At 47.7% G+C, this 25,456-nt stretch overlaps 1 protein-coding gene across 1 annotated transcript; it reads left to right on the top strand.

Moving 5' to 3' along the window:
* Positions 1-7,773: 7,773 nt before the first annotated feature.
* On the top strand, positions 7,774-8,259 carry LOC142583714 (uncharacterized). Its single transcript, XM_075694202.1, has one exon. The coding sequence runs from the start codon at positions 7,774-7,776 to the stop codon at positions 8,257-8,259; it is 486 nt and encodes a 161-aa protein (XP_075550317.1).
* The last annotated feature ends 17,197 nt before the right edge of the window (positions 8,260-25,456 follow it).

The following is a 25,456-nucleotide window of genomic DNA, read 5'->3' as shown; positions in this document are numbered from 1 at the left end:
CGGGTCTTCCTTAGCATAGGAAGCCAGCTATCGCTTAAGCGTGTGAGATATTAACAAACACGTTCAAGGAAAATCGATATTTAGAGTTCGATGTAATTGCAGAACATGACAAGGACGAAAGAACGATACACCGCATTACAACCAGGACAGGAACTCGAGGACCTGCCTAAAACAGAAGACGTTATCTGGTATTTCTTCTCCAGCATTTTAATCTTTCTCTCGCCAGACTTATCTCGAATATCAGAGGAGTCGCGATCTTTCACAATGACCGTTCGCGTGCTATTAAGAGTCAGACAACCCATACACAAATGTTGACTCTTGTTTTGTGACTCTACCCGCGCTCCAGCTGGGCGTCAGCAACACCTTCAGCGAGCTCGCCGAAGCTCTGCTGGGTACGCATACCGCGAGACTGAGAGGCACCCTTACGGGACGAGCGCTCCTGAGGAGGTTGGGTCGGGATACGAGCGGACTGACAGACAGATATGCGGACGTACCGGACCACCTCAGGAAAACCATTAATGTGGGACCACTGCCGAGAAATATGGATCCCAACCTACACGAAAACAGGCGAAAAGCTAGGGCCGAATACGTTGAGAGAACGCTAGCCCAGCTAGACAATACAGTATACACGGACGCCGCCGTATATCTACACGGAAGAGAACGCGTGGCCGCGACGGTAGTGGTTAACAAGGAAGGAAACCCGATCACGTGTGCCACGGCAAAGGTCGCTGGCACAGCGGAGGCCGAGGAGATTGCCGTAGCGCTGGCGGCAGCGGAAGGTTATAGAACAGGCCGATCTCTCAACATACTGACGGACTCAAAAGAGGTGTGCAGAAACTATACGAGAGGCAGAATCAGCAAAACTGCCCTCAGAATACTCAGCGGAGCCACCTCCGCCGAGAAGGAAAAGCCCAGGCACAAACTAATCTGGATCCCGGGTCACGTAGGCATAAGGGGGAACGAAAGGGCAGACAGCCTAGCTCGAGGCGAAGCGTTCAGAGCTGGGCGGTCGGATGCCCCGGAGACCCACCTACAGGCTTGCGAGGGGGGATACGCAGAGACCCTGAACTTACATAGAGGAACTAGAATTATATATCCACCACCACACAAAGACCTCACAAAGGAGGAAGTGACCAGCTGGCGCAGACTACAAACAAACTCCTTCCCCAACTTACACGTGCTCAATAAGATGTTTCCGACAGAATACAGGGCCACCTGCCCTTGGTGTGGTGCCAAACCTACACTCTACCACATCACCTGGGAGTGCGAACGCAACAAAGCATTCCACAAACACGAACACCCGAGTGCGGAGCAATGGGAGAGTCGGCTCACCAGCAGCGAGCTCACGGCCCAAAGGGCCCTAGTGCAGCACGCGAGCGATGCAGCACGACTCAGTGGAGCCTTGGAATAGGGGCGCACCCTTGCTGAAGAGGAGTCTCAAGTCGCCAGCGCCAAGAAGATGAAGACGACGGAGACCTCGTAACCGCGAAACTCTTGAAAGACTTAAAAGTTTTCACACACTCACTCACTTTTCGTAATAAAAAAGAGAGTCAAGTTGCCGTGGCTCACTTTTTGCTCTCTTTTTTCTTAGAGTGTATACGCTGAAAGATATCCCAGTGCGGAATGCCCTGCCTGTGGACTAAGGGCAACATTGGACCATGTGTTGTGAGAGTGTGAAGCTATCGGCTCCTCCTTCAGGGAGGATAGGTGGGCTGCGCTCTTGGGCAGCCACGAACTCAACGACCAAACCCTGGCCGTTCTGAGTGCCCGCGATCGGGCCGTCAAGCTCGGCTCGGTGGTCCCTACGTGGGACTAGCCGGGTGGCGCGGGGTCTCCCCTGCGTCTTCTCTGGACCGAAATAAAGTTACTTCTCTCACTGATTCACTCGCCTGCGCCGCTCGTCGTCCAGCAGCCGCGAATACCTCCGCTTTTTAGCGGCTCCACTTGCGAAGATGTACAAGATTGGCTGGAGCGTTACGAACGAGTTGCGACCTTCAACAAGTGGTCTGACGAAGACAAACTTCGTAACGTCTTCTTCTCTCTCGAAGACTCTGCTAGAACCTGGCACGACAACCAGGAGCTGTCCTTGACAACGTGGGAGGCTTTCAAGAGGCACTTATCTGCAACTTTCGCAAGTATTCTGCGCAAAGAGCGAGCTGAGGCCCTGCTCCACACTGGCCAGCAGCATCCAAACGAGTCCGTAAGCATCCTTGCGGAAGAAATGCAAAAGCTCTTCCGCCACGCGAACGCCAACAAGACTGAAGACAAGAAGCTTTAATACCTTATGAGGGCCGTCAAGGAGCAAATATTCATCGCTCTCATTCGCAACCCGCCGAGGTACGTCGCCGTATGGTTTAGCGAAGCAGACACTATTGAGAAGACGCTCGAGGTTCGTGCAAAACAGTACGACCGCAACTTACGTACTCCTCCGTCAGACTGCGACAACTCCCGAAGTGCCTCCGCAGTGGCCATTCGAGATACCATCCGCGCCACCGTGCGCGATTAGCTGCGCAAGTTGCTACCGGGTGGGCAACCACAAATATCCTCGCTTGCCGACGTTGTAAGGGCTGAGGTACAGCAAGCGATGGGCACACTCGATCCTGCCGAAACGGCACCGACCCTATCGCCACCTTGCCAGGTGTCACGCGTTTCAATTTACGCGGGTTCTCTGCAATGCTAAGCGAGGCCAACCAGCTGGCGACGGGAAACGTACACGCCACCTCAACGCAGCCAAGCCTACCCGCCACCACCGCGCCCGTAGCAGGCCGTCCATTCAAACACGTTTCGGCAGACCACCACGAGGAAGACTGACATCTGGAGAACCCCACATCGACGACCGCTTTATTTTCACTGTGGTGAAGCGGGCTACCTCCTACGAGAGTGCCCTTACCGTCAGATGGGCCTCCGCGGGTACAACATCGACGCCCCACGACCGCTTCCTGACCAACGGCCTCGAGAAATTGAGGCCTATCTTCGAGCGACCGACGCCACTCCACGTCGATGCCACCCCACGTCGCTTCAGGTCCCAGTCACCCTACCCACGCCGTTCGTCTTAGCCGTACCAAGGGTACGCGAGGGAGAGGTCACCGAGCCCTCGTAGAGGAAACTAAAGCCAGCGACGTCAGGAGGTGACGCCGCTCTCGAGCGAAGACCAAAAAACCCTCCTACAACCTCGACGAATTCCGACGCCTCCTTGCATTCCGACGCCACGACGCGACCCGACGCAACGACGACACAATCCAATGCTACGCCGCGGCGAACCCACGCAGCGACGCCACAAAACACGAAGCCGCGACCCGGCAACACAAATTTAATGGCGCAGCTGAAGGCCACAAAACCTGGCCATGTGGCTTCCACCCGACGCAGCCGCGACCGTGCGAAGCGACAGACCGCACAGTCGGTGACCGATCGACATCGAACCCGTGCACCAAGTGCTGACTTACAAGTTAACCTAGATGGAAATCCTGTGGTTGCACTCGTCGACGTCGGGGCCGACTACTCCGTCGTTAATGGACGATTTTTGTAACAACTCAAGAAAGTCAAAACCGCATGGTAGGGTCCTCAAATACGCACAGCTGGAGGCCACCTCATAACCCCGACGGGACGACGCACTGCGCGGGTGGCTGTTCACGGTCACACCTACCCCGTGAACATCATCATCTTACAGAACTGCTCTCGCGACGTAGTCCTCGGGATGAACTTCCTGAACAAAAACGGTGGGGTGTCATCGACCTGCAGACGAAAACCATAACACTGACGTCAAAACGGTCAGAAAGGATGCAAAGGAATCATTATCATCGCGCCGCGTTCACCATCCTCGACGATCAAGTGGGCGTCCTGCCAAATGCTAGCGTCATGGCACTCGTCGAAACAGACGCGTTCTCAAGTGGCGATGCGATTGTTGAAGCGAACTTGCAGCTGGTTCTGGATCGCAAAATTTGCGTCGCACGCAGTGTCGTCCATCTGCATGAAGGCAGGGGGGCTGTGTTAATAACCAGTTTCAGCACGCAACACAAGCACCTCTGCAGGGGTACGACGGTCGCTTTCTTAGAAGAGTTCGGCAAAATAAGCGATGAATTGGCGCTCTCCGAGTCGCCCCATTAGGCCTCGTCGACGGCGATTGATGAGGTGAACTTCGACATTAACCCCGCCCTGCCTCAACAAAAGCAAGAAAAGCTACGCCGCCTTCTTCTGCGATATTCCGAATGTTTTTCAATGTCGTCGAGGATCCGGCAAACGCACATAGCGAAGCATCGCCTTATAACCGATGAATCGGCTCGTCCCGTCCGCCGAAGTTCCTACAGGGTTGCAGTGCGAGAACGTAATACAATCAAGACACAAGTTGAAGAAATGCTTCACGACGACGTCATTCAGCCGTCCAAGAGCCCGTGGTCTTCACACGTGGTGCTCGTAAAGAAGAAAGACGGTACCTTACGATTTTGCGTCGATTATAGGCATCTCAACAGCGTCACGAAAAAAGACGTTTACCCGCTTCCGAGAATCGACGACAAGTTAGATCGGCTGTGCGGTGCCAAGTACTTTTCGTCGATGTACCTCCGGAGCTGCTACAGACAGATTGAGATCGATGAAAGGGACCGTGAGAAGACTGCCTCCATCACGCCGGACGGTCTTTACGAATTTAAAGTTATGCTATTCGGACTATGCTCAGCGCCAGCAACCATTTAGCATATCATGGACACCGTGTTGTCTGGGTTAAAATGGCAGGTATGCCTCGTATACCTCGACGACGTAGTCGTTTTCGATCCACCTTCGACGAGCGCCTTAAGAGGGTCCAGACCGTGCTAGAGGCAATTAGGGCGTAGGGACTCACTTTGAAATCAGAGAAATGTCGTTTCGCATAAAGAGCTGCTGTTCCTCGGCCACGTAGTTAATCGCAAAGGCGTGCGTCCGGACCCCAAAAAGACAGCAGCTATCGAAAGTTTCCTGATACCTAGTGACAAGAAAGCTGTCCGTAGATTCTTGGGGCTCTGTGCGTACTACAGGCGTTTTTTCCAAATCGCAGAGCCTCTCACTCGCTTTACGAAAGCCGACGTGCAGTTTACATGGAAGAAGCCCCAAGAAGACGCTTTTCGCGAACTTCAAAGATGCTTGCAGTCACCGCCACTAGTCGGCCATTTCGACGAGAGCGCCGACACCGAGATCCACCCGGATGCAGGCGGCATAGGACTCGGTGCTGTGTTGATTCAAAAAAGAACCGCCTCGAGCGAGCCATGGCCTACGCGAACAGATCCCTGTCGAAAGGCGAATTGAACTATTCGATGACCGACAAGGAATGCCTCGCTGTCGTTTGGGCGGCCACAAAATTTCGGCCGTCTCTTTACGGGAAGCACTTCAAGATATGCAGTGATCACCACGCTCTGTGCTGGGTCGGTGACCTGAAAAGCCCGTCAGGTTGCCTCGCTCGTTGTAGCCTGCGGCTACAGGAGTTTGACGTCACCGTCCTGTTTAAGTCAGGACGAAAGCACACAGACGCTGACTGCCTTTCGAGAACCCCTGTTGTACCGCCCCGCCTTGCGACGATGACGACGATGCCTTCCTTGGGCGATCAGTGACAGCAAAACTGCCATACAAAATTTTAGCAAGGGAAGGATCTCGCCCTTAGCGGCCAGAATACTAAGCCAGAGAAAGCTAAATAGAAAAACTCAAATAATTTGGACTCCGGCGCACGAAGCCCACCCCGGCAACGAGGCGGCCCACGAGCTGGCTCGAGATCTCCACCGCCGAGGGGGCAGAGAGCGCATGCTAAAATAAGGGGGGATCACGCAGCATTATAGAGTGGCTCGTAGACTGGTATCCCGGCCATACCCGAAATTAAACAACAGACATGCAGTCGCGTGGCGACGACTACAAACTTATACGTATCCGCGCCCAGTTATGGCGAACCACACGTTCCCAGAGGCCAGGAGCGATAGATGTAATTTTTGTGGGGTGAGAGGGACCCTCGACCACTTAATATGGGAATGCCCGTACTCTCCCGGGGGAACGTACAAAATAGGTAGTAGAGACACCTGAGGGACCCTGCTGCGCAGCTCGGACACTGAGCTCCAGCTCCGGCTCGTCCAACCGGCTGAAGAGGCTGCTGGGACCCAAGACCTCCCAGCCTGCATCAGAGGCGGTGGCACTCGCCCCCTGACCTGCGCGTCGGGGGGTGGGTAGACCACGTTATCCGTTGGAAAATAAAGTTGATTCTATCTATCTTCCTCGGGCCCATCAGTTCTAACACGAAGGTCAAAAGCGTGGCAGTTTGGGCGAGTTGGTATGTCATAACTGTTTAAGGCTAGTAGCGCCGCTCAGGACGAGCAAAAAAGGAAAGAGGTAGGGGTAATCAAAGGGAGCGGAAAACAGGGTGAGCGCTAACTTCCAACTGAGGTTTATTTCGTGACACAAGACTACTTATACATTCGCAAACCATGTCACATCAACAAAGAAAACCAAGCAAGAAAACCGATAGCAACCAGGTGGCAACACATTCATACAGCCTGTGGCTGCAGTCGGAGATACGCCAATTCATTTCTTGCTAATGATAATGAGGGTGAGCTAACACATGCATGGCCCAGACCAATGATAGCCTTTGCTTCGATGATTTCTCTTGTGAGATGATTACGACTGCGACCAAGAATGACGCATTCCTCTTGGTCGCAGTCTCTTGGTCGCAGTCGTAATCAGCTCACAAGAGAAATCATCGAAGCAAAGGCTATCATTGGTCTGGGCCATGCATGTGTTAGCTCACCCTCATTATCATTATCAAGAAATGAATTGGCGTATCTCCGACTGCAGCCACAGGCTGTATGAATGTGTTGCCAACTGGTTGCTATCGGTTTTCTTGCTTGGTTTTCTTTGTTGATGTCACATGGTTTGCGAATCTATAAGTAGTCTTGTGTCACGAAAGAAACCTCAGTTGGAAGTTAGCGCTCACCCTGTTTTCCGCTCCCTTTGATTACCCCTACCTCTTTGCTTTTTTGCTCGTCCTGAGCGGCGCTACTAGCCTTAAACAGTTCTAACACCTTCGCACAAGATCAACGTGCCGATCCTGATCTACGCTGTGTCGTTGAATATCTCGAAGGCAAGACTGATGCGGTGCCAAAGGCATTCAAACGCGCGCTTTCGTCGATGTGCCTGCGCGAAAACGTGCTTGTGAAGAAATACTTCACGCCATAGAAAGCGGCATACCTACTCCTCGTATCCGTCAAGCTACGGCAAGAGATTTTAGAAGCGTCCCACGATGAGCCGACAGCAGGGCATCTGGGATTCACTCGAACTCTCAGAAGAATTCAAGAAACATACTACTGGCCGGGCCTGAACGCAGACGTCGCACGCTACGTGAAAACGAGCCGAGATTCGCAACGTCGTAAAACAGCGCCTACAAGGCCGGCCGGCCTCCTGCAACCAATCGAGCCACCACGCAAACCATTCCAGCAGATAGGCATGGATCTGCTCGGCCCCTTCCCGACGTCTACTTGCGGGAACAGGTGGATAGTGGTAGGAACGGACTGTCTGACGCGCTATGCCGAGGCAACGGCGTTACCATCGGGAAATGCAATTGAGGTCACCAGATTCTTCATAAAGAACATCGTTCTCCGTCATGGTGCACCCGAGATCCTTATTATGGGCAGAGGTACGGCATTCACAGCAGAACTCATGCAACAGATTCTGCACTTGAACCACACGAGCCATCGGCGCACTACAGCGTACCACCCGCAGACAAACGGCCTTACGGAGCGTTTAAATAAAACCCTCGCCCACATTCTCGCCATGTATGTCGACTTCGGGCACAAGACTTGGGACGAAGTCCTTCCATACGTGACGTTCGCGTACAACATCGCGCCACAGGAGACAACGCAGATGACGCCATTCGAGCTTCTCTTCGGTAGCCAAGTCGCCACCATGCTGGATGTTATGTTGCTTCAAGTTGAACACGGCAACATCCATGCAGACGTTGCCAGCTTCCTTCAACGCGCCGAGGACGCTCGCCAGCTCGCCCGAATGAGTATTAAAGAGCAGCAAAACGTCGACGCCCGACTCTACAACCTACGACGACGAGACCAAGAGACACCGGTTCGTCGCCGCGGGTTTAGTGAGGAGCTCCTTCGCCGTTACTTCGGGCCCTACAAGGTAACTCGACGACTTGGGCCGCTGGTCTACGAGGTTGTGCCTGGTGGAGTGACAGAGTCACAGCGACGTCGCGCGCGACCTGAGATGGTCCACGTCGCGTGCCTCAAAAAGTGTTTTGAGCGTTAGCGGACTCACAAACATTCTTTTTTTTTGTTTTCCATGTTGGATTGCATGCTTAGAAGTTTCTTGTTTACCATGGGGGCGATGCTTTTTCACGGAGGGATAGTGCCACGTACGTTTATTTCGGCTTGTAGCGACGCGAACGACACAGCTCGAATGGCTGTGACGGCGGCGTCGCTGCGACGCAAGCGGCGTCGCTTGAGGCGTTTGGATCAGGGACGCGAAACGTATCAATACGGGACCACCGCTTGCGCTGTCTCAGTCTGACGAACGCCCAAGACGCGCTTGCTGCTTTCGCCGTCACCGAGTTGTTCGCTTGATTTAGAGCACAAGTTCGCCCATTAAACAGTCTAGCGCCGACGCAGTGTCCCTTTCTGTCTGCCTGCGTGCCAGGTAGCTTACGTGACAATATATAAACAGCAAACTTTGCGTACTTTTTGTGATATTAGAATAATTTCGAACTCACAGTCAGCGATTTAATGAGCTCTCCAATTATTGATTTCAAAAAATAATGTAATTGTCGCCTTGTGTTACAGAAATGGCCACGCATATGTTCCTGTGGCTAAAGCGCAATGAAGAAGCCCAGAAGGAGAGGATATTTTGGGTAGTTAAAAATATATCCAAATTTTGGAATGAAAATTCGAATTGATTCATATGATTTATAAATGGACGACATGCTGCTAGAAAGTGATCAATGTTTTTGGGTTCCTGGCAGGTAGGACACAAAGGGGAGGGTGCCCGTCCGTACCTGTATAAGTCATAATTGAATACTGAGATGCAGCATCCTAATTTTGTTATGGGGATTCCTGATTTACGTGTGGAACGTTATTTATTGTCGCATGAAAAGGAGAACTGATTAAATTTCTACGTTTGGATTTTCAGTTTTTTGGAACCTTGCAAAAGAGAAAATGTTCTAAACCTAGGCGCAGTCACATAAGCCGAAGTGGCATATCAGCCATAACTCGCCCATTAAGAGATATCCGCAGAAGTGCTTCGATATTTCATTTAAGAAAATCCAACGATGGCCTGGAACCCATGCAAACCTCGCTGCGCTTAAGGTTGGAGAGGTTAACAATTTAAAAGTATTGGCCACAGCAGTGTCTGAAGGTGAAGTAAGTGATGTGCATACCGGCAGTGAATGAGTCATTATAACCGCTATTGAATAATTTGAAGTTTTCGAAGAGCTAAGATAACGGCTGATAGTTCAGCCAGAAATACAGGTGTGACATTCGGAAGGCGCAAATGTCAGTGCCGTAGCAACGGGGCGAGGGGGGGGGGGGGCGGCGGGCGGGTCAAAGCCATCTAGAAGAAAATGTAAGGCCTCCGCGCGCCGGTGTGACGTCACGCTAGTCGGATGGGCCCGACAGTCGACGCCGTCGGCGTCTCCGCGCCTAGGTTCGTTGCGCTTGCAGTGTGTCTCTTTGCGCGTCGCGGATACTATGGCATGAGAAAATTAGTGCTGTCCTTAAAGTGACAGCAACCTATAAATTCAGATGTTTCGTTTCCAAAGCAAGACACGTATAGCTGACGCAAAAAATAAGGGGGAGCCGCTGGTTCACCGCAGTCAACACCACCATAGAAAGCAGCATTCTTTCATACCTTCCTTAGATTACTTGATTGGCAACATTTTTGTTTTTTGCATGTATCGCAACCCGACCTGCCTTATTGTGCTTGTGATGTTTGGTCGGGACTAAGACAAGCAAACTGCATGCTGCTTAGTCACTCAACTTTAGACGGAACGAAAGAAAGAGGAAAACTGCATATTGAAGACACAGAATATACTTTGTTCACCAATGATAAGAACGGCATTCAGAAACAAACATTTTGAATCTTCCATATACAATTATCATTCTCACTCTTGCATTGCGTAAAACAGTCCTCGCTAGACACACGAATACCGAGGTTAATATTATTGTGAAAATTTTATCATTATAGGGTCCCGCACAACTAATTCTCAAATAGAATAAGCTTCCGTCTTTGTTGTACCATTTCTTGTGGTTATTTTATTTCCACCCGCCTTGTTTGCAGGCCTTATTGGTCTTCATAAAATACTGAGATAATGGTGAAAAGTAAGTAAAAAACGAGCGGCCTACTCTCAGTCCTAAAGGAAAACATGCAATTAATGGATTGCGGTAGCATGGAGAGTTCGAATCATAAACAGGTAGCACAATACACTCAAATAACATTTGAATTGGCCAAAATGCAGGGTTTAAATTTTGATAATGTAGGCAAATAAGGCCTAGCTACGCCACAGGTTTCTTTTTACAAGGATTCTGTCAACACAAACATACGTAGATGTTCAACAAAGCAAAGCTTCATGAATAAAAAATAAATAATAACAAACATCTCAGGCCTTCAAGGTCTGCAATTTTCGGTCGTTCTTGGCGTTGCGTAATTTGTCGTTTTCTGTGCGGCACAAGTTGTTCAGCAGTGTATTCGCTGCAGCACTTACAACATGCCCCATTACCTCCTGTGCAGGATGACCGAATTCAGACACATCGACATCCTCAAAGTCATGAAGGGTAGCGAACAGAAGGCCGACAAGAGTATCTTTCTGCCTAGCAAGGCTGAAAAATCGTACGGCATATTCTGGTGTCCTGAGCTTGTGCAATATAATTTCAGTAAAGAGTACAGCATTAACTACAACTGCTCGTGGAAACTTCAGGCCACCCCTTGTCATCTTCGTGATTAATGCATTCTCAGGGTCATCTAGATCGAAGTCTTGCATCACAAGGCTTTCACTGCAAGATGCGCATGTCAGCTTTTTTAGAGCTGCATGGGCACAATAGCCGGCAACATAGGTTAATGCCGGTAGCCTTGACGTTTTTTTCTCAATGTCGGAGTCGGTCACAGTGACTTGAAACTGGCCGTTTCCTGAATGTACACTTGTCTCCAACGTGTTCACGCTCGGTGGTAGTAGAATGTCCAAATCTGGCAGGTCCAGAACCTTCTGCAAACGCAATTTGTTTTCAGATTCATATATCTGCCTTAAAAACACGTGGTAATTGGCACCAGAGAATTGCCGGTACTTTCCAAAGCGATCCTCTAAACTATGAGTTTGAAATTTGCCCAAAAGAACATGCTCGAAATGAAGCTCTTTGAGACAGTATATGGCAAGTTTGTACAAGGCATGGGTAGTGTGGCTGAACGCTATGTGCGTTTCACGTGTCAAGCGGCCATGAGGCTTCTCTAGTGATCAAGCCATTGAACTATTCTCTCTAAGAATTCTAGTTGAGGACATGACGATGAAACTATTGGACCTTGCAATTGATCTCGCAACCGCTGTCCTTTTCTTGGCGTCTTGACGTTAACAATGTTCCACCAAGTCAAAATGGTGTCGATATATTGAGAGGTTTCCTTTGCATGTTGGAACGTTGCAACACTGAGAGCAGCAACAGTAGATGAGTTAAAAATCTTTAAGGCCAGTTTAACGTTCTGCCGTTCCATGTTTGAGGGGTTCAGTGCCTTCAAATTGAGCGTTGGTGCTAGCTTCAAGAGCTCATGCTTTTCAGCTTCGTGCAGCTGGCATAATACCTTGAAAGATGCTGTAAGTATCTTTGGTTCAGCCTCATCACTCTTCGGTTCTGGAAAGTACATGCATTTGCCAATGTTTCTTTGATTCAGCCAGTTATTTCTTATATACTTTAGTATGTGAACTGGGTCCACCACAAAAAACAGGGGTCGTGATGGGTCAGCAGGATGCTGGTAAACAATGCTGACACTTGCCGGCTTAGCGAAGTAGGACATGGCTTTTCTGTTTATGGAGTTATTGTCCGAGATCACTGCGATTATTCTAAAACCAGATGCCTCTAGATCAAGAACAATCTTCCGAAGGAAGTCGTGCAGCGCCTTAACATCGATTTGTGCCACAGGAAGGATGCGTACAACATCCTTGTTTGAAGAAAGCAGGCTCTGTATCATAAATACGTGGGCAGTTTTTGCTGCGGTCGATGAATTTACCGCAGCACCAGTAACCAATCCAGCCTTGTAATAAAAAAATGATTGAAGGTGAATCTCATCAATCATTAACGTTACAGTCTTTTCACGCTCTTTATATGTGCTTACAATACGCTTTGCATAGGAAAGAAAGCTACATTCTTGCTGCTCCGTTTCAGGACGTACATCGTACGATGAACACAGTCTTCTGATCGTATCAGCATGCGGTATCTTAAGCTTCATCTAACTTCTCAGGAATCTATATGCATGAGGTGAAATTGTGAAAAAAAGGCTAGCAAAAGCCAATAAATCGGGGGGATATCGGCCAGCATCATTCAAAACAAGATGAACTTGACTCTTCAAGAATTTAAGCACTTCCAAATGCCATTCTTGCAACTCGCATGCGAAATGTTTTCCACTTACTTCCTCTAGCAATGTCCAAACCAATGTCAGTAGATGACGGGCCTTTTCAGAACGCTCAGTGCTGATATCCTTACGTGTCTGTTCGATCATGTGTAACACACTTTTCAAATCTCTCAAGTCTCACAGCTTTTCAGGAACTAAAACATCACCACACTTCCTCACACCCGTTTCACCAAAAAATACTTCGACGCGCAGGTCTGTGGACACGATCACCGAAGTACGGACTGCAGGAGCAGATTGAAGTGACAAGCCCAAAAAGAAAACCTTGGAGCCCTTGTTCGAAACTGTCCAGAAGTCCGAACACTGAAAGCTTGGCAAGGCCTTCACCAAGTCCGCAAAGCTACCAACCAGATTTTTGGCGTCCTCTTCTGCTTGGGTTTGCTGAGAAAGCATTATTGCTTTTTGCAAATATGTGGCTTCCAAGCGCGCTCTTTTGGCAGCCGGCGCTTCTCAAACGCACACTTGCGGACGCTATAAATAGGCAGGGCAATTGGGAAACAAGCTCGGAACTGCAGTTTTCTTCAGACGGATGTTTTTCATGGCAACTTCGACCACTTTTCCTGTCTTGACGTCCGTGTAAGATGTCGTCTTCAAGTAATCCGATGGCAAGAAATGCTTTTCACCGAGCTGAAATAAAAAAAAAAACAAGCCGTTACAGGTATGAAGCTCGACGAAAATGTTGAATTTACAAGCGCGTCGACAGGTGCAGATACCCATCTATTGGGCACGCGTGCACGAATGCATTGCGCACTATGCTGACGAAACCTATTCGTCTGGAAACCCAGAATAACAATAGAGAGAAGAAATACTTACCACTGTGTACTTCGTTGGCGAGAAGTCCTTCCGAGGAACTGCTCTCGTCCATGCTTCCCGAGTGGCTCGGTCAGACGGGAACTTGTGCACTCGGACACTTTGTCCTCCGTCATAATTGGACTTGCAGTTTGGTGCGCAACAACAGCCAGGCATCGTTGCGCTTCCGTGTACGACGAACCACGCACAATCGAAGAAAAGCAGTCGCGTTTACGGTGCAGCATGCCCCACCAAAGCCACCAAGCAAATGCTCCACGCGTTGCCGCTCTAGAGTTGCAGCCACGGAGAAAATTTGTTTTCAGAACGCGCGCCGCGTTCTAGAAACGCAGCGCTCCCCCATCCACCGCTACCACCCGACTCTCGTGACGTGTTGACAGGGGAGAGGAGGTGATGCGGTGGCCTTACATTTTTTTCTAGGTGGCTTTGCCCGAGTGCAAGGAGCCAGTGGGGGGGGGGGGGCGAGGGGTGCGTCATATACGTCTGAAGACACCCGGAAATTGTTGATATCCTCGACTTACTCGACTACACCCGGGGGGGTGGGGTGGCAGAAGACCTATGGGGCCCGGGTGCCAGACGACCTAGCTACAACACTGGCAATTGTTACGACCATTATACTCATTCGAAGAAAATACCCTCACCGGCTTTCTCCTCACTCACTGGAGCTTAAGTCGCGATCATGGGATCTATTCGCAAGTGCGTGAAATGATGTTGTTGCATGCCATTTAAATATGTCAGGGGCAGGAGTTTGGTATTTCACGAAATATGCCATCAAATTCAATCCTTATATTAAGCACGGGCCCGTTTAGGCGAATATGACCTATCATACATTAAAGTTTAGTATATCTAGTTCAGCGCGCATAAACAAAACCTGAGGCCCATGTAAGCGCGACCAGTGCTCATCGAGAAATGCCCTCATTTGACTAAAAAAAACTATGATAATCTCAAAGAATATTCATGGACGTTTAAATACGTTTTTACTTTTAGAACGCCGAATTGCCAGGGAAGATTCGGCAATCGTGCTTCTTGATATGAAACATTGTTAGCAATAAATCCTTGTAAATGAAAGCAATTGCGGAAAGCCTCGCGCTCAAGAAGAACCAGGGGGTTAATCTGGCCCACCAAAGAATAGCAGGCACCCAAGTTCCAGTATTGGCGAAAGTAGAGGTGATGAATCATTTTTAGAATTTCCGTGCGTCGGCCAGAGTGATCTCGGCCAAGTTTCCTTATCAGGCACACAGCGCGTGAGCCCTAGATTTAACATGATCAATGCGACATCGGCAGCCCCGTTTTGCGTCGTATATTACATCTAGAAATTTGATAAAGTCAACTAACGAAATTATTTCCTGGCGGTATTCAATAGAGGTATTGACCGGCAAATATAATGGGAACCCAATCAAGGATCTCTTGTTAACATTAAAGGGAGACTAAAGGAAAATGGAAGGTCAAACTAAAGTGGTAGATTAGTGCTAGAGAATCTCTAAGGCGTCAATATTATCGCGAACAGAGCCTTAATAATTGAGAAATTGAGGTAACTGCAGATCATGGTTACAGACTCGCCCAGGACATTCAAGCACTTGTCCGGTGACACTCCTCAGCTAAATTCTTCTACTACTACTTAACCATTCAATGGAAAAAAAAACATCATTGTATTCTATTATAAGACGAAATAAAATGCTACTTGTCCAGTTATATTTTATATTTGAGAAAAATAACTTGTTGAAGTTACCCTTGGCAAAAGGTCGAAAGGTTTTATTTTCACTCGACTCCGCACCGCCCACGCTTTCGCATTTCGCTAGTTTCGTTATCGCGTAATGCGGCGCTGGGTTTCTTGGCTCGCGAAACTCGCTCAAACTGCAAGTAGCTTAGAATTCACCTTCCATGTGATGTCGCCGCATTCGCGAACGGTCTACGCCGATTGATCAAAAAGCAGCGGCCGCGGCGAATCCATCGCGTCTGTTTTAAAGTCCCTTGATAATTTGAAAGTACTGCCACTCTTTGAATTCTGCCGCAGCCGCGCGACCTCCTCGTCTACTCCTTGACCCTTGCGCGTCCCCCCCCCCCGGAGCAACCAGTTTTTCCCCCGTTTTTCTGCGTGACGATTGGTCTCCTGGCCGTTGTCCCTGGAAACGCGCCGATCTTTCGTTTTCCATGTTTTTCGTTCGCGCCATTTTTCTCCTCAGCTCTGCTGGCTCGGTACTTCAGCTCGGCGTAGCGAACGTTGTACGCTGTGTTTCCATCTCTATGTGCTCGCGCTATGCCGTGCTGTTGCGCATATATCTACAGCAAAAAGCCTGAAGATGGTCATGCCGTCTTTATGATACCACAAGAAAAGCTTGACGGCTTGCGCACGAAGCAGTGGCTGCGTAACATTGGCCGACAGAACTTTGTTCCGACAAAAAACAGTGCTGTTTGTGAGGTGAGGCGTCTTTCTTATTGCTCGTAGCAAAGCATTCCCTAATGCTGCATTTTTTTCATTCTTCTGGCCTGCTCTGCAGCGTTGTTGTTGTGGCAATTTGTACGTTGCCTAAAAATGCGGTTGTTCTCAGTATGCCTAATATTCTGCGGCGGCTGCGTCACCTTGCACGTCGCGAACTGTTGTTATTCAGTCTGAAACGCAGCACTATATATTCTGCTTTCCTCTGAGGACAATTATGTGCGAAGACACAGCCTCTCGATCGCACTTTTCGCTATTGTTTGGATCCGCTGTCTGTTTTACTGAAAATTGAAATAGCGGCTTCTAGAGGCGCTATTATTTCTAGATTACGTCGATCTTTGTGTCAGTCAGATACAATGAATGCAAGCCCTGAAAGAATTAGTGGCAAGTACACCCGTGGCATTGCAAGTGCTGAGCGCTAGCTAGTCCAGATTACGTTTTCTTTTTTTGTTTCAAGGCGAGCACCTTTATATCTCTGTTTCAAGGTGGCGTTGTGAACAGAAAATATCACTGTTTCAAGGCGAGCACCTTTATATCTCTGTTTCAAGGTGGCGTTGTGAACAGAAAATATCACGTGACTGAAGAAAGGCCAGAGGCGACCCAAAGCTTGTCCACCCCTGCATAAGTGAATGATTAGCCAAGTTAACTAATGAATCATTAGTGTTTGAATTAAGGTGTATTAGGAAGATTAAGGTGGAGAACAGTGTAATAAGGAGGACTAACGCAGAGTAGGGTGGATTAAGGTAAATAAGGTTGGTGAAAGAATAATAAGACCAATTAGATTAAGGTGGATTAGGGTGCATTGAGAAGGATTAGGGAAAATTAAGGTGGGTGAAAGAGGATTAAGGTCGATTAGGGCAAATTAAGGTGTAATAAAGTGTAATAAACAGGATTAAGATGCATGGATGAGGATTAAGGTATATGAAAGAAGCTTAAGGTGGATGAAGGGCCAATGAGGTGGATTAGGGTGGATTTAGGTTAATTGCAGTGGGCACGGGACCAGCGTTGGCAGCGTTGTACTTAATCGGCACGTTTTTGCGATGCAGGCGGTGTTATCGCTAGCCCTTGCTTGGCTCTCGTAAGCTCCAGAATCCCGGACCAGCCGTACCTCACCGTTGCCGAGCTTCGACTACAACCATGGTTCCTACCCCGATGGTCCATTTCTGTATTCAACTTCCGTGGCACAGCTCCCGCCAGTCTACCCAGCGCCATCGTCAACGTCGTCACTTCTGCCTGCGAATTTAAACAGCTGGCCCTCTGGCACGCTCTTCAGTGGGCACAGGACCAGCGTTGGCAGCGTTGTGCTTAATCGGCACGTTTTTGTGATGCAGGCGGTGTTATCGCTAGCACTTGCTTCGCTCTCGTCAGCTCCCGAATCCCGGACCAGCCGTATCTCACCGTTGCCGAGCTTCGACCACAACCATGGCTCCTACCCCACTGGTCCATTTCTGGATTCAACTTCCGTCGCACAGCTCCCGCCAGTCTACTTAGCGCCATCGTCAACGTCATCTGATGATGTCGACGTTAACTGATGAACTCTGCCTGATTGTCTTCCCGTGCCCACGGGTGTTGTGCGAGTCGTTGCTCCAGTGCTACGCAATGGCGATGTTATTGTTATGCGCTGGCGACATTGAATCTAACCCTGGACCTAACACACGTTAGGTTAAGGGTTAGGTCCAGGGTTAGGTCCGCCTTATCTGAACTGGATGATTTACCTGATGATCCCGCAGACGAAATGAAGATCATGTTTAAACTGCTTAAGGACGTACAGTCTCGTTCACTACAGTATTCCAAGTGTCAAACCGAACTTGTATCAGATGTCAAAGCCATTAAAAACGGACAGAAAACCTACAAACTGAGCTAGCAGGTATCAAGAAAGGGCTTGACGATTTAGAAGAAAAATCAAAATCCCTTGACCGTTTCGACACTAACCTAACACGCATGCAAGACAACGTAATAGCCTCGCTGCTCAGAACAGCTCCTTATTATCGCGTCTGGATGATCTGTAGGACAGGTCTCGTCGCGATAATTTAATATTTCAAGGCCTACCTGACTCGAAAGAAACCTGGCAACAGACAGAAGAAAAACTAACCTCAGTACTTAACGCCGCTCTTGGCTCTTTTCCCAGCAATTCAATTCAGCGAGCCCACCGGCTCGGCACTTACCAAGCTAACAAATGTCGCCCGATAATTGCTAAATTTACTAACTACAAAGAGAAAGAATTGGTACTTTCATCACGCGCGCAGTTAAGACCTAGCAACATTGCAGTTAATGAGGACTTTTCACCCGCCACTCGACTTGCCCGTAAAAAAACTAATTGAGTTTGCTAAATCACAACCAGACTCGCCACAGTTTAAACTCAGCCAGAAGAAACTGCTACCATACAACAAATGCTACATGTACCATTCTAACTCGAATAGTATTCAGGAGATGCCAAGACGCAACGTCTCCCTAAACCATGTTTCAGCTGCCTCGCAACACGTTCCTAGTTAGGGACACGTGAGGGGCAGTGAGCATGTGCAAAATAATCAAGTCGGCATCCTTTATACTAACATCAGAAATGTTCTGAAAAACAGTGACTCATTATCATCCGCAATTGGCACGTGTTCAGCACATATAATAGCTTTAACTGAAACGTGGCTCTCGAATGACATTCAAGACTCAGAACTGTTTGATGATAGCAAACAATTCACGATATACCACTCTGACCGAACAGAGCGCCGTGGTGGCGGCGTACATCTTGCCCTTTCGAAACGCATCCCATCGTCACCCATTCACATCAGCACCAATCTAGAATCAGTGTGGGCTACAGCAACTCTGAACTATCAAATGGTAATTTTAGGCGTTTGCTATCGTCTACCTTCCTCGTCACCCGCATTTACCAATGAATTGCATGGTATAATTAGTACCATACGACAAAGTTTTCTTCTACACCTCTTTTCTTATTTGGTGACTTTAGTTTTCCTAATATGGCTTGGAACAGTGATATACCCAACTTATTATCTTCTTCTTCTGATTCAAAAGATTTCCTGGGTATTTGTACGTTTTCATTAACTCAATTAGTCACACAAGCCACGAGATTAACATCCATTTCCGCAAACATTCTCGATTTGATCCTAACAAATCGTCCCGATTATGCCTCTGCCATCCATTACTTGCCGGGTATCAGTGACCACTTACTGCTAAATATTCGCTTTAATACTGCGTTTGTGAAACTCCCGAAGACTAAAAAAATAATTAGGGACTATAAGAGAGCTAACTTCGAAGCAATAAATAATGACCTCAGTCTATTTCTTAACATATTTATGAGTGATATTGAAAATCGTAGTGTGCAGTCAAACTGGAATATGTTTTCGGCAGAGGTAAATCGCTTAATCAATAAACACATCCCAACCCGTACTATAACATGCAACTCGCGCGCGCCTTGGTACAATAATCATTTAAAGCGACTATAAAACAAAAAAAAAACAAAAAAAACACGGCTGTATCGTTCCGCGAAGCAATCACCCACTGACTCACTTTGGAAAGCCTACACATTAGCATCTAACACCTATGTAGCCGCACTCAAATGTGCTAAAGATACATTCTTATCAACCACATTACCATCTATGCTGATAACTAACGTAATAAATTTTGGCGCGTCATACATCCACCTTCCCATGATTCTATCACTCTTAACACTTGCTCTGGTAACCCTGTTCCGAAAAACCTATGCGCAACTCTCCTGAATAAAAACTTTGTTAAAAATTTCTCGTGCACAGTTGATATTGAACTACCTGTCTTGAATGACTATAACTTCTTAACTATGCCTCCAGTGACTGTTGAAGTTCCTGGAGTTATTCGACTAATAGATTCATTGAATATAGATTCGTCACCCTGCTTTGATAACATCAGTGCTAAATTTCTGAAAACACCTGCTCTTATAGTTCCATTATACTAACCAAAATATTTCAACAATCACTCAACACTTCTACTGTTCCATCAGAATAGAAAATAGGAAAAATAATTCATTTGCATAAATCTGGCAGCAAAACGTCACCTACAAATTATCGCCCGATATCATTAACCAGTACCTGCTGCAAACTGCTAGAACACATTATTTTTACTAAAATTGCGGATTTACTTGAATCTAGTTCATTTTTTTCGTCATCACAACATGGTTTTCGAAAATTATTCTCATGCGAATCACAATTATTAACATTTACTCACAAACTACACCAAATAATTGACTGTTCTTCTCTTGCCGATTGCATCTTTTTAGATTTTTTGAAAGCCTTTGACAAAGTGTGTCATAAACTTTTACTTTATAAACTAAGAAAATAAAACCTCGATCATAACGTTCTCAAATGGATTGAGCCATTTCTCGCTAACCGTTCTCAGTACGTAACACCTAATGGCCATGACTCACCTCATAGCGAAGTTCAGTCCGGTGTGCCCCAAATTTCCGTCTTGGGACCTCTATTATTCCTTATCTATATTAATGACTTACCTTCAGCAATAACCTCTGACGTACATTTATTTGCAGACGACTGTGGAATCCTCAGAGAAATAACTAACGAACACGACATGTCCCTGCTTCAGACCGATCGGAATAACGTCAGCAAATGGTGCCGATTGTGGCGAATGGAACTCAACATTAACAAATGCAAATTTCTGAGAGTATCCCGATCTAACGATAATCTGCCTGTGTACTACTTGAATAACGTTGCTTTAGAATCTACTAACTCATATAAGTACTTAGGCCTACATATAACATCTAAATTAACATGGAATCATCACGTCGAATACATAATTAATCAAGCCAACCGCTTGCTGGGATACTTACGCCGTAACTTTTCTTATGCTCCCTCTCCTTTAAAATTACTACTTTATAAAACCCTGTTACGGCCAAAATTAGAATACGCTGCAGCTATATGGGACCCTTTCGACGAAAATCTAATACATTCCCTTGAACTAATCCAAAACAACGCCACTCGTTTTATTCTTTGGAATTACTACCGTGGCGCGAGCGTTTCTTCAATAAAACCGAATCTGGGTCTTCAACCGCTAGCAACATGTCGAAAAATTTCCCGCCTTTCATTTTTTCATAAGCTGTATCACCACACTACACTTCATCCAAAATTCATGTCGCTGCCATATTACTTATCTCACCGTACTGATCACCATCATAAAGTTAGAATTGGTGCATGTAACGCGACACACTTTTTACACTCATTTTTGCCACGTACGTCGAAAAAGTGGAATGAACTTCCTTCTGACATTATTTCCATTAATAAAAATGATCATTTTCGAAAAGCACTAGCTAACAATGTACAATAGCAAATATTTGTACGAACTGCTCTTGGTGTTTTCTTTTTTCTTGTTTAATATTACTTTTATAGGTCATGTTCTATTACTGCACTTATACTTTCAGCTAACATTGTATAATTAGCAAATATTGTGTATAAGCTCATGATTTATTTCCTTCTTATTTGTTATATAACTCACTCCCCTCTCTAATGCGGAAAGGCCCTGAGGGTAAATAAATAAATAAATAAATAAATAAATAAAAATAAATTAATTAATTAGACTTGATGAAGGAGTATTAAGGCCGATTATGGTGGATTGAGGTGGATTAAGGATGATTATGGTTGTGAAGGCTACTGTGATAAACCTTAATTCATTCTAATTATTCATCCACCTTAATCATCCTTAATGTACCTCAATCCATCTTAATTCACCTTCATCCTCCTTCATCGACCTTAATCCACCGTTGTCCTCCTTAATGCACTTTAATGCGCTCTACTCCATCTCCATCGACCGTAGTCCACCCTAGTAGTCCTTACCTCAATACTCCTTAATCCACCCTAATTCTTCATTACGTTTATTCCCCTAATCCACCATAATCCTTTGTAATGCACCTTAATCCACCTTCATCGACGAATACACCTTCATTCTTCTTCAATGGGCCTGAATCCCCTTAAATCATCTTAATCCAATCACTAATCAATCATTACTTAACTTTGCTAATCAGTAATCTTCTCTTATACACGGCTGCGCATGCTTTGGTTCGCTTCCAGCCTTCCTTCGGTCTCTTGATATCTTCTGTACGTCACAACGCGACCTTGAAAGAGAGATCTAAGGCTTTCTCTTAATAAGCCACACACAATGGGATGTGCCACAAGCAATAGTACATCAGACGCACAACGTCATCACGTGGCAGAAAAATTGTGCGGAGTTTAGAACTCGCCTGAAAGCTCCTATTACATCTATGTACCCCGTTCATACGACTGTAAGAAAATAACCTCCTCATAAAGGTTGCCTTCAGCATTATCGATGATGTTATCTGTATTTATCAAAATTTCCAACACCACTGGGGCGCGCAACTGGCCCAAAATAACAGGCCTCCATAGAATGCTGCGGCGCGTCCGCGGGAGCCCAGGAGAAAAAGCGTGCCGTGCGCAGCCGGCGGGCGAGGAGAATCGAGGAGGTAAGCGCCGCGAGGAGAAGAGTGTCGCTACTTTCAAATTATAAAGGGATTTTAGTCTGTTTGACTAGGTAGCGCCGTTTATCGGGCGGTGTTTACTTCATCTACGGCAGCAAAATGTGCTGGTGGCTTATGCAACGTCGAGCTCGCCTGCTTGGGGGATGGGTGATTTGAATTTCGAAAATGGCATTCGCAGCTTCAGATGAAATTTTCCGGTAAATTTTTTTTGCGTGTGAAACAAGCGTTGTGAAGTTTCCGGAATGGCAATCAACTAGTCCACATCAACTTAGTATTTGCCTTTAGTGTCCCTTTACGCGACACTTGAATATTTGCGAACGACGCCTGAAGCTTTCAAGTATGACTGTAGTGTTGTTTGTAATGAGTGAATATCACTCGTAGACGCAACTACTACTGTGTCGTGTGCATAGAACTACACTTGTACGTTGTCCCACAATGGAACTGAGCTTCATAAAACGCTAAACAAAATAGGAGAAAGGGCAGATTGCTGCGAAACACCTTTTGATTGATTACTGTCAACATTGTCAATGTTGATTATTGTATTGATTATTGGCATTATTATATTCGGCGAAGCACCGATGTCGGGTGCCAAAAGGTCGTAGAAATAGGGACCGGCGAGCAAGACGGTCTGTGCCGGCTGCTCAGGCAAGCGGCCGAAAGAAGTCGAAGGGAGGTTTAGAGATTATTGTCTTTCTGTGGTCGGCGCGACCATGACGCCCCGGCAGCTCTTTCACCGAAACCCTGTGTATTCTCTGTCCCGCACGTGCATTGAGAAGCTTCCTAAGACGGCGGGAGTGCGACTACTCCGAAATATGCGGTGTGTCTGTGCAATCATGTGTCCACGAAGTGCTGACAGTGTATGTGGTGCCTCTGTGCAATCCCGTGTCCACGAACTTCTGACAGTGTATGTGTGTCGACAGCGCCCTATGGCCGGCCGCCGTCGTTTCTCCTGTGTTTGTAAACGAAAAGACGCCCGCCACGGACTCAAAGCTGTGCGTGTGTGGTGCAATACGAGTGTGCGACCTCTAAATTCAGAGGGGAATCACCCGTTCTCTCGCCCCTAATAAATATGGGCGGAGCCAAGACCTTGGCAGGAGCCGGGATCCAACTGGGTGAACTTGACTGGATCGTCACCAATATCTGCCGTTCCACAACACAGGCAACTAGGAAAAGGAGAAGTTATTTGAACGCAGGTTTTAGACCGAGATAAGCAGTCTAGAAGCCATGCCTACAATCTGATGAAAAGCGTCAAGGAGATAGTACCATCCACTATCGCCTGGGCCGCTTAGCCGCTTCTGAACTGCGAGTTGGCGTAAGATGAACCAGCGTCTGCAAGGAAGCTCCCGGTAGTTCGCTTGAAGTTAGCTAAACCTGCTCGAGGGAAGACGTCAGACCGAGACTCCCGGGAAATTCATCCCAACAATCGCACCCACCGCAACGAGATCGGTTTGCCGGCGTTCTTAGGGAAAGCTGTGCCGTCGACTCCACGCTTTATGGATTGCTGCAGCTGCCCGGCCATGCATATGTCACCATTTGCTTTCTTTTGAACTCTATTTAGCTGACCACCGATAAGTGCGTTTTGTGTAAAGTTAATTTCTATATTTACTTTTAACTGTTTTTTGTATTTCTTTTGTATTTTTCATTGATCTAGATTAAATGCATTTGTGTTAATGTTCTTGCGTTTTTTGTGTTTCTTATAATCTTTGTGTCATTGTCAGTCGATAAATATTTCTTTTCTGTCTTTCTCCCGACTCTGATTCCTTCGCTGTGTTCACTTGAGTACAGAACGACCAACCGGCTTGTATACCCCGTCGACGACGTCGCGCGGACGGCGAACGGGGGACAAGTCGTGAGAATTATATTTTAGCGTCAAGAAGTCACGTTGGTGTAATATTCCGTGTTGGCTTCCAGTTTCGGTTTCGAATCGTTTATGTCAGGGCGCCACTCAGCGCCAAACACTGTAAGTTGCCTGCTGCGTTTCCCCTCGCTCGAATAAAATCATTCTTTGTCTGGTTGGTGCTCGACTTGAGCAGCCGGCTCTTCTTTGCGGCGCTGCGCGTCCCAGCCAATTTTAGGCCTCATGCCGTAGATCCTCCGCCCAGCCGCCCCGTTGAAGCTCCTACAAACTGGCGACGAGGTAAACCGTTCACTCTTCTTCCTACATGCCCTGGCCGTTCTACTCCTTCTCCTATCCTGCTTCGGGCATGCAAGAAGCTACGTCTACTTCTGCTCCATCCACCTCAACTACCCCGCCTTTGTTCTCGGTGCCCAGCATGGCGTTTGCACTCCCCCATGCCGCCTTTCCTTGCATTACCCGGTACTCCTTCGGACCGTGGCTCACGGGGAAACGTCATTCTTTTTGCACGTTTCGCCAGGCGACCGGATGCGAGGCACTACACGACGACTGGAAGAAAGCCATTTTGCTCAGTAACTTGGGCTTCGAGGGGCAGCGTCTCTACTATGATATCGCGTCGCAAACGGAACTGACATCTTCGACCAGCACTACGAAGAAAGCACCAATCGCCTGATGCACTGCATTATCTTCCAGGACAGGAAGCAACTACCCGGGGAAACCCTTCAGGACTTTGTCACCGCGCTACAAAGGTCCGCTTGATTGTGCGTTCGGCGCTTGGCACGACGAGTCCCTTCGCGACTAAATCGTGCAAGGCGTCGCATGAGCAGGAATACGATAAAGGCTAATGTACGAAGGATAGTCCCTCACGCTCGAGAAAGCCGAGAAAATCGGACGAAGCATGGAGCAAGTTCACAAACAACTTCAAGTCTTCAGCAGCTCGTCTGTTCAGCGCGTCTCGATGCAACGCCAAGATGGCGTCGACAGCCATCACCTTCCTCGCCCGGGCGTGCAAGATGGCGGTTCCCGCCACCCTTCTCCCTCGACCCGGCGGCTTCAAGATGACGCTCAAGGGCATGGCGGAAAGTTGCGACCTGGGGAGGCCGGCCAACATGGCGCCCGGCCCGAACTCCGCGAACCCATGTGAGACATCGCAGACCATTGCTACCGATGTGGTTCACCTCACCACGTCGCATCCGATCCAGGCTGTCCAGCCAAGCACGTTTCCTGCTGTGCGTGCGCAAAAGTGGGACATTACGCTTCA

This window comes from Dermacentor variabilis, chromosome 5, assembly GCF_050947875.1.
Source record: "Dermacentor variabilis isolate Ectoservices chromosome 5, ASM5094787v1, whole genome shotgun sequence".
Taxonomy (NCBI): Eukaryota; Metazoa; Arthropoda; class Arachnida; order Ixodida; family Ixodidae; genus Dermacentor; species Dermacentor variabilis.
The sequence above is the reverse complement of the archived record's forward strand: the minus strand, read 5'-3'. Positions and strand labels throughout refer to the sequence as shown.